Source organism: Ranitomeya imitator, chromosome 6, assembly GCF_032444005.1.
Source record: "Ranitomeya imitator isolate aRanImi1 chromosome 6, aRanImi1.pri, whole genome shotgun sequence".
Lineage (NCBI taxonomy): Eukaryota > Metazoa > Chordata > Amphibia > Anura > Dendrobatidae > Ranitomeya > Ranitomeya imitator.
The window spans coordinates 17,393,498-17,404,130 of NC_091287.1; the positions used below are offsets into that span (position 1 = coordinate 17,393,498).

A 10,633-nucleotide genomic window follows, 5' to 3' on the forward strand; every position below is an offset into this window, starting at 1 on the left:
ATTATACTCCAGAGCTGCACTCACTATTCTGCTGGTGCAATCACTGTGTACATACATTACATTACTGATCCTGAGTTACATCCTGTATTATACCCCAGAGCTGCACTCACTATTCTGCTGGTGCAGTCACTGTGTACATACATTACATTACTGATCCTGAGTTACATCCTGTATTATACCCCAGAGCTGCACTCACTATTCTGCTGGTACAATCACTGTGTACATACATTACATTACTGATCCTGATTTGTTTTATGGTGCTGATATGTTCTTGACTTCTGCAGTTTTACCAGTACTGACAGTGATTGAGGTCACTAAGTATTTGGAAGATGGATTTAACAAATCTCCTCTGTGTTTATCTATTTTCTCTATCTAATCTATGAATGGAAATATTTTCTTATGTAAATGTAATTTCAGCTCTAAGATCTTCATAATCGCACTAATCCTTTCTTACCACTAGATGGCAATAAAAAAATAAGCAATTTAAATGTTGTATTTATTTGTCTATTCACCTTTGTTTGGGAGGACACCGCTCCTCAGCCTTGTGGCTTCTTACTTTTTCGGGATGGGGTCAGCAGAGTCATCTTATCATTAAGGGGCAGAGTCATATCTTTTTTATTTGAGGACAGGGGATGTGATTACAGAGCTGGAGACCTATATAAGTGCCAGATAGTAACACTACAATTAATTCAAAAGCACAAACTAGTTAGTTAGTTCCTGTTCTTCGGGGGTGGGCAGTGTTTTTAGGGACCATTAGGTCCCATTTACTAAAGCTGCCATAATGCGCACACACTGAAATATAGCGGCCCCCGGGGACGTCTTACGAAATGAAAAATAAAAAGCTACAAAGTATTGATCCTGATGCATTGTGTCCTTCCGTAGGAGGCTGGCCCGCTCCACGCTCCTGCTGATCCCGCTCTTCGGAATACACTACACCGTCTTTGCCTTTTCACCCGAGAACGTCAGTAAGAGGGAACGGCTCGTGTTTGAACTGGGACTTGGATCATTCCAGGTAAAGATGAGAAAGATGGAAAAAAAAAGCTACAAATTGTCCCTGCCCAGTACCAGGAAACTTTGTAACTTCCCCTGGCTACAATATTACCATCCATCATTAAATATGTTCCTGGTAATCTGAATTATTACTTTCCGAGTGACCGGAAAGGTTGAAAATCCAAACCCCTGGGATTTCATCACTTATAGCCTTGGGACCTGGATAACATCTTCTGAGTATCTGTAAAGTTTGGAACATCCCCAATTATTGGTGGTCTACATGGCACTCAGGGGAAGTTTGCTCCTGCCCAGACTTTGAGATATGCTTCTTTGTAGATCTGTTTGGCTTTGCTGCACAGTTCTCTCTCTTCACTCTCATTTTCAATAAATAAATCCCTAGTTTTTCCAATATCTTTATATCTGGTGATCAATATCTGAGCTGTCACCGTCTGAGTAACCGTGCTGCAGAAAAGTGAGGATCCGATCACTTACAGAACTTACAGAACTTTACATCCATCTCAGTCAGTGTTTGGTTTGTTACATTTTGGAAACCCTCTTCGAGGGTCTGTGAAGTTGGGACATCACCAATTAACGACGCCTTAAAGCTGCGGAGCAGTAAAGTTGCTCAGTTTAGAAATTCCCCATTAAGGATAAGTTTACTCTTTCCCAGTGAAGGTGATCAACGGGTAGAACAGGCGGCCACGAGAGGTGGTGAGTTCTCCTTCAATGGAAGTCTTCAAACAGAGGCTGGACAGATACCTGCCTGAGATGGTTTAGTGACTCCTGCATTGAGCAGGGGGTCGGACACGATGACCTTGGAGGTCTCTACTAAATAACATGCTAGGATTCTATGACCCCCGAAACATGCTGGATTACAGATCTGTGCGGTTCTACACATACAGCTGCACAGTTCTCTCTCTTCACTCTTCACACAGAGGCTGGACAGATACCTGCCTGAGATGGTTTAGTGACTCCTGCATTGAGCAGGGGGTCGGACACGAAGACCCTGGAGGTCTCTTCTAACTAACATGCTAGGATTCTATGACCCCGAAACATGCTGGATTACAGATCTGTGCGGTTCTACACATACAGCTGCACTCTTCTCTCTCTCCCCTCCCTGAATCCATTGAGAGGAAGCTGAATCTGTCACGAGGTGCCATGTATGATGCAAGTGTCATATCACAAAGCAGAAGGACCTTTGCGTCCCCCCAATTCACCATTTCCTTTACTGCCCCGCCACTTCAGCACCTTCTAACGCAACATATTGGCCCATGGGAGTCGTCAGAGGGCAACCCACTATGAAACATTATCGGAGCAGAATTCTCTAGTCCTTAATAACTAGCTGCCGAGTGCCTAATGGTCCAAAATTCAGGAGCAGGAGCCGGTGGGGGCAGAAGCTTCTGGATCCTAGAGGGTGGATATTCCTTGTAACTGGGGATAATAAGCAAGTGGCAGAGGCAATCAGTAGTATGGGCAAATTAGGCAAAGTTATTTTGAATTTATCGTCCTTTATTATGCTCCACTGACCCCAGAGCATAATGCATGAAATATGTAAAAAAATAAAAAAAATATTTGTCCTCACCTCTCTGGCCCTTACGCTCCTCACCAAAAAAACAAGTTTTTTATGACCTTATAGAGGATGATGAAAAAGCAAAAGCAAAAAAAAAAAAAAAAAAAATGAAAAAAATCACTATGGTGCGAAAGGGTTAACAGAAGTAGATTTTTTTATTATAGCTTTTCTTGTCTCCGGCTTTCTTAGGGCTTTGTGGTCGCCATCCTCTATTGCTTCCTGAACGGAGAGGTAAGATCCAGGTTATTCTACATTTTGTTTCTTTATTTTTTATATACTGAAAGCAAAATCCAGATGAAAAAGCCGAAATAAGAAAGGTAGAAATACAGATCAGGTACGAAGGTAGAGGACAGGTCCTCACATGTGAGATAGATGATAGATAGATAGATAGATAGATAGATATGGGATAGATAGATAGATAGATAGATAGATAGATAGATAGATAGATAGATAGATAGATATGGGATAGATAGATAGATACTAGATAGATAAATAGATATGGGATAGATAGATAGATAGATAGATAGATAGATAGATAGATAGATAGATAGATAGATAGATAGATAGATACTAGATAGATAGATATTAGATGATAATAGACAAATAATAGATAGATGATAGATAATAAACAGATAGAAAATAGATATTAGATAAATAGATACAGTTGAAACCAGAAGTTTCCATCCACTATATAACAGACACATCTGCAGGTTTTTCTCAATATCTGACATGAAATCAGAATAAACCTTTCCTGTTTTAGGACAATTAGGATTACCATAATTATTAATATTTGCCAAATGCTAGAATAATGAGAGAGAGAATGTTTTAAGGTGTTTTTATTACTTACTGCAAAGTCAAAAGCTTCCATACACTAAGATTGCTACGCCTTTAAACAATTCTGGAATGTCCATATGATGATGTCACGTGTTTGGAAGCTTCTGATAGGTTTCTGGCAACATTTGAGTTAATTAGAGACACACCTATGGATGTATTTCAATGCACACCTGAAACACACTGCTTCTTTGTGTAGCATCATGGGAAAGGTTCAAGAAATCAGCCAAGATGTCAGGAAGAGAATTGTGGACTTGTGTACCATTTCAAGATAATATCTGAAAGTGCCTCATTCATCTGTACAAACAAGATGGGAATATCCAGCCATCATACCGCTCAGGAAGGAGAAGGGTTTTGTGTCCCAGAGATGAACGTGCTTTGGTCCGACAGGTGCATATCAACCCAAGGACAAAAGCAAAAGACCTTGTGAAGATGATGGTGGAAGCTGGTAAGATTGTGTCAATATCCACAGTGAAACGAGCACTGTATCAACATGGGCTGAAAGGCCACTCTGCCAGGAAGAAGACATTACTTCAAAAGAACCATACAAAATACAGATTAATGTTTACAAATGCCGACAGGAACAAAGACCTTCATTTTTGGAGACTTGTCCTGTGGTCTGATGTAACTAAAATTGACCTTTTTGGGCATAATGACAATCGTTACGTTTGGAGGAAAAAGGGAGAAGCTTGGAAGCTTAAGAACACCATCCCCACTGTGAAACATGGGGGCGGCAGCATCATGTTGTGGGGATGTTTTGCTGCAGGAGGGACTGGTGCAGTTCACAAAATAGATGGCATCATGAGAAAAGAAGATTGTGGCAATTCTAAAGCAACATCTCATACTGACAAAATGGTAACAAAGTGGCTTCAGGATAACAAGTCAATGTTCTGGAGCGGCCATCACAAAGCCCTGATCTCAATCCTATTGAAAATTTATGGGCAAAGCTGAAAAGGCCCGTGCGAGCAAGGTGACCTACAAACCTGGATCAGCTACACCTGTGTTGTCAGGAGGAATGGGCCCAAATTCCTACCAACTATTGTGAGAAGCTTGTGGAAGGAAATCCCAAATGTTTCACCCAAGTCATTCAGTTTAAGGCCAATGGGACCAAATACTAAAGAAATGGAAGGAAATTTTTGACTTTGCAGTAAGTAATAAAAATGCCCTAAAACGTTCTCTCCCTCTCATTATTCTGGCATTTGGCAAATATTAATAATTATCATAATCCCAATTGGCCTAAAACAGGAAAGGTTTATACTGATTCCATGTCAGATATTGGGAAATACCTGCAGATGTGTCTTTATATATAGTGGATGGAAACTCCTGGTTTCAATTGTAGATGATAGATATATAATAAATAGATAATAGATAGATAATATATATATATAGATAATAGATACACTCCCTGACAGAAGTTATGTCGCTTATCCATGTTATGCAAATAAAAGCTTATAACCGGACATTAAATTCATCCATTGATTGTATAAATTATTCTTTCAAAAGCTGAAACCCTCCGAAATGTGGTTTAGGTTAAGAAAATAAATTGGCATCAATGCAGAAATATTGATCAGTTAATGGACACAGAATGGGCAGATTTTGGCAAGACAAAAGTTTTGTCGCCCACAGAAAGTAATGTGATATTCAAACAAATAATTAACTTAAAATACAAATATACATTGCATAACATTGGTGAATGAAGTTGTGGTGCTATTAGTCATATTTAATATTTTGTGTGACTTTCATGAGCTTGAAGGACTGCATCCATGCGGTTCAACAATGATTCATACAATTTATTAATGAAGTCATCAGGAATAGAATGCAGTCTTACATGCCTCCCAGAGTTCTTCTAGATTCTTTGGTTTTGTCTTCCAAGCTTCCTCTTTCATCCTACCCCAAAAATGCTCAATGATGTTCATGTCTGGTGACTGGGCTGGCCAGTCTTTGAGCACCTGATCTTTCTTGCCTGGAGGAACTTTGTTGTAGAGATGGATGGAGATGGAGCACCATCCTGCTGCAGAATTTGACCCCTTTTATGATTTGGAATATAAGAGGTAGCTAATACTTCTTGATATTTTAGGCTATTGATATTGCCTTCCACCTTGCAAATGTTTTGCACACCCCCACACTGAATGTAACCCCAGACCATGATCTTTCCACCACCAAATGTAACTGTTTTCTGGGTGTATTTTGGATCCATACGGGCTCCAGTAGGTCTCCTGCAGTATTTGAGGAGGCTGTGGTGTAATTCTACTGAAGATTCATCAGAGAAATCCACCTTCTGACACTTTTCCAGCGTCCATCTGTTTCGCAGGCTGTGGGACTTTGCAAATGCCACACGGTTTTTTATTTGCCATTTGTTTAGTGCTCGCTTCTGGGCACTGATTCCACCATGGAGGCCATTTCGAGACAGAATCCTACAAACTGTTCTAGTTGACACAGGGACTTGAGGTGACCAGGCCTGTTGGAGCTCTTCTGCAGTGGAAGAGGGGCTTGCTTTGGATTTTCTAACCAACAAACGTTCCTCCTGAGCAGTTGTCTTGCAGGGTCTGCCTGACCTGGGCTTGTCAAAGACATCTCCAATCTCTTCAAATCTTTTTTTAATTCTTTGTACTTGACGCTGAGACACATTAAAGGTGCCAGCCACCTCTGCAGTGGATCTGGTCTTCAGCCTCTTGATAATCCAGGCTTTGGTCGCAGGGCGGATTTTTGGCATGTCGTCAGAGCTCAAGTTGCAGTTCAAGTGAAGGTCTGGGGGTGCTGGGTTTCTTTTTATACACACACATACTAATTAACCGATCATTTACTGAGCACAGGTGAGGATGTAAACTAGGATTAGGTGCAATTTATGACCAGGCGACAAAACTTTTGTCTTGCCAAAATCTGACCATTCTGTGTCCATTAACTGATCGATATTTCTGCATTGATGCCAATTTATTTTCTTAACGTAAACCACATTTCGGAGGGTTTCAGCTTTGAAAAGAATAATTTATACAACCAATGGATGAATTTAATGTCAGGTTATAAGCTTTTATTTACATAACATGGATAAGCGACAGGGAGTGTAGATAAGATAGATAGATTAATAGATAGATAATAGATAGATAATATATAGATAGATAATAGATAGATACGATAGATAATAGAAAGATAATAGATCGATAAGATAGATAATAGATAGATGATAGATAAATAATAGACAATAGATAGAGAAATAATAGATAGATAGCAGATAGATAATACATAGATAATAAATAGATGATAGATAGATAGATAGATAGATAGATAGATAGATAGATAGATAATAGATAGAAGATAGATAGATAATACATAGATAATACATATATAATAGATAGATAATAGATAGATAATACATATATAATAGACAGATAATAGATAGATAATACATAGATAATAGATAGTTAATAGATAGATAATACATAGATAATACCTAGATAATATAGATAGATAATAAGTAATACATAGATAATGAGTATTTACCATCCTGTTCCATAACAACAAAAGTACATAAAAAAATGACCTTTTAAAGTTTCTCCCTAAAGGTGCAATCAGAGATAAAGAGAAAATGGCGGAGCTGGAAAGTCAACCGGTATTTTGCTGTGGATTTCAAGCACCGTCATCCCTCACTGGCGAGCAGCGGAGTGAATGGGGGGACACAGTTGTCCATTCTGAGCAAGAGCAGCTCACAGATCCGAATGTCCAGCATAAACGCGGAGAACCTGGCGACATGAGATCAGAAACTGCCTAAACATTTTCTAACATCGCTCTTTTTTTAGTTTTTATTACTATGGGTTTGTTTGTTTGTTTTTCATTTTACTTTTTTATTGAATGGTAGAAGGGGCGATAAAGTAACGGCGCCTTGAGCCTGGGTATTACAGAAAAAAATAGTCAGAGGTTTTTTTGGACGAGAGAAGGTAGAAAATGGATATTTTGGCTTTGTTTCCCAGCAATATGACTTCTATACATACAAGACAATCCACGAAAAACACTTTTTTTTTTAAACTAAAATACTCTTTGTGTTTTTTCAAAATATTATCAGTTAAAAATTAAAAAATAAGATTCAAATCCAAAAGATAAATTCAAAAACAAAATGCAGAAATGAAATAGTACAAAAACAATAAATAAAAATCGATACTTTTTTTTTTCAAACTGGTGCAAAACAAGTTCTGTAACCTCTCAATTTTTTTGGTGTCATTTTATTTATATAAAATCCAGTTGGTTCAGGTTACAAAATACTTTTTTTTTGCCTTCATTTTTATACCAGTCTTCATAAATGTATCGTCCATTGCCAAAACAAAAAAAATAATAATAATACGGAAGTACTTGATTTACTCTTTTTTTTTTTAAGGCTAATTATTTCATATCAAAACTTAATTCAATAATGTATTATGTTGCAAACCAATAATACATATCAGGCAGCTTGATTTTTTTTTTTTTTTCATTTGTTTACTTTATTATTTTTATTATTTTATATATTTTATTTTTATTATTTTATATATTTTATTTCTTTTTAAATCAATCAAAAATGTGAATTAACTGATTTCCGATTGCACTGGTGATGGTGACGGTGGATGCAGGGTGGATCTGCACAAAATAAAAAAAAGCAGACAACGTAAAATGTGGAAAACCGAATAGTATTATTTTAGTAATATAGCAACATTTTGCAAGAGTAATGGCAATGTTTCTCATAAACACTGGAAAAAAAGCATATCATGTGATAGAACACTAACAGTATTAAAATATATTTTTTAAAAAACTAAAAAAAAAAATGATATGTATATGTAATTATTATTACTATTATTATGGATATTTTGTGACAGTCTTGCATAACTTTGCCTTGTATCCAGAAATACATCTGGGACATATTTTCTTAACTCATAGTAATAAGATGTCAATTAACTTTAAGAACACTTTACAATAAGATTAACGAGTCATTTTATTTTAGTGTAAAAAAAAGCAAAAATCTTTAAAAGAAAACTGGATATTCTACATTTTTTTTAATATTTTTTTTTTTTATTATTACTAAAAGCCGATGTATACATAGAACACAATGAGGAAAAAGAAAATCTATACCGGTGGCATAATAGAATGTAACGATCGTATTGAAGACGAGATTGATTGAAAATCAGAAAGCAGATCAGAATGTATATATATATATATATATATATATATATAATGCAGAATGTGTATATAAAATGCAGATGTGTGTTTACATTATGCAAAGCAACTTTTGTTTTTCAATTACATTGGACTGTGATGTTAGTCGTGCCATAGTTCTCTCTGAGCCATTTTGTAATTTTTTTTAAAATATTTTAGATGTGGGATGAAAAGAAATGTTCATATTCTGTTCATGATATAGAAGTCTGAAAATATTTAGACTTTTGACATTGACATTTTACCACTGGATCTTGTTTGTAGCCATCCAACACCAATAGATTGGTCAAGTAGATCAATATGCAAGGTCACCAGATCTACCACTGTTGAGCTTTCTCCATGAGTGGAACAACCCAACATAAAAGAAAAAAATATCTGGAAATATCAAAAGGACATATGTAACAACCTCTTTCCTCTGTCTTTAGACCCCCAACACCACCATATTTTACTATGAGACTCTCATGGCCAAATACACCAAGACTCGAGGACTCAACATTTTCCACTGTTGACTTCTCTCCATGGATGGAACAATCCAACACAAAAAATATCTTGAGAGACCAAGAGGACATATGTCACAACCTCTCGTCTTTAGACCCCAACAGCACCATATTTTACTGTAAGCCTCTCAAGGCCAAGTACACAAAGAATCGAGGACTCAATATTTTCCACTGTTGACTTTTCTGTATGGATGGAACAATCCAATATAAAAGAAAAAATATCTGGAGAGGTCATGTGGACATATGTCATAACCTCTTGTCTTTAGACCCCAACACCACCATATTTTACAACAAGGCCCTCATGGCAAGACTCTAAGACTCGATGATTCAACATTTTCCCTTGTTCTTCATGGATGGAACAACTCAACACAAAAAACAAATATCTGGACAGTTCAGGAGGAAATGTGTTACAACTTCTTGTCTGTATAACCTTGACTCCATCATATTTTACAACGAGGCCCTCATGACCAAGTACACCAAGACTCGAGGACACAACATTTTCCACTCTTGACTTTTCTCCATGAATGTAACAATCTAATACAGAGAAAAAATATCTGGATAGATCAAGAGGAAATGTGTCAAAACCTGTTGTCTGTAGACCACCAGCACCTACGAGGCTCTCACAGCTGATTACACCAGGACTTGAGGATTCAACATTTTCCATTGTTGACTTTTCTCCATGGATGGAACAATTCAAAATGAGTGCGATATATTCAAACATTTCAAAAGGAAAGTTTTCACTGAATCTTGTATATAGTTCCACATTATCAATAGATTTCACTAAAGGTCCCTCAGTGGTCATCTAAACCAATATCTAAGGTGCACCATATCTACTGCTGTCTTTTCTCAATGGTTGTAACAATCCAACCCAAATTAGAAAATATCTGGACAATCCCAGAACAAATGTGACAATGTTGTCTTTAATGCCTCAACACCTCTAGATTTTACCACGGGGCCCTCATGGCCAAGTAGACCAAGACCTATGAACCTGACATCTACTATTGTTGACTTTTCTCCATGTGTGGAACAATGCCACACCAGTGAGAACATTTCTGGGCATCTTTAAGAGAGATGTCACTAAATCTTTTCGGAAGACCCTCAACACCACCACATTTTGATACGGGGCTTTCATAGCCATTTAGACCAATATGTGAGCTCAGAAAACTGAAAAAAATGCATAGAAAATTGAAAGAAAAATGAAAGATCTCGAAAAACTCCTTAGAGTTGACACATTCGCTCACCCAACAGACGGGGAAATTCGTAATTGAAAGATCTTTTGGCCAACAAAGTTTCTAATGGCCAACTCAATCTAGAATTAGTGATTTTCTAAGTAATTTTCCAGCCTGTTTAAGTGATAGGTAAATTGCAAATTGAAAAACACCCAACATTTTGAATTTCCACCCCAAATTTCTATATTTCTGTTAGAACATCAGAGGTCCCTCAAGTGCCTTTCCACAATAGCATTTCTGTCCTTCAGCTATCACACGGGTTTAAACAACTTGAAATAAAATGAATTAAATCTACCAGCTATACTTAAAGTAATAGAACCAATCAAAAGTGTCAAAGCAAAAAA

General features: G+C 37.1%; 1 protein-coding gene across 2 annotated transcripts in view; it reads left to right on the forward strand.

Moving 5' to 3' along the window:
• Window positions 1–7,699, forward strand: part of ADCYAP1R1 (ADCYAP receptor type I) — a 292,904-nt gene extending 285,205 nt beyond the window's left edge. Inside the window, exons 14-16 of one of the 2 annotated variants that reach the window (XM_069729249.1) lie at window positions 883–1,012; window positions 2,750–2,791; window positions 6,939–7,699. In XM_069729249.1, the coding sequence (XP_069585350.1) occupies window positions 883–1,012; window positions 2,750–2,791; window positions 6,939–7,157 (391 nt within the window). In that variant the 3' untranslated portion in view covers window positions 7,158–7,699. The remainder of the gene's footprint in view (window positions 1–882; window positions 1,013–2,749; window positions 2,792–6,938) is intronic. The other variant, XM_069729250.1, reaches the window with a different exon arrangement.
• The last annotated feature ends 2,934 nt before the right edge of the window (window positions 7,700–10,633 follow it).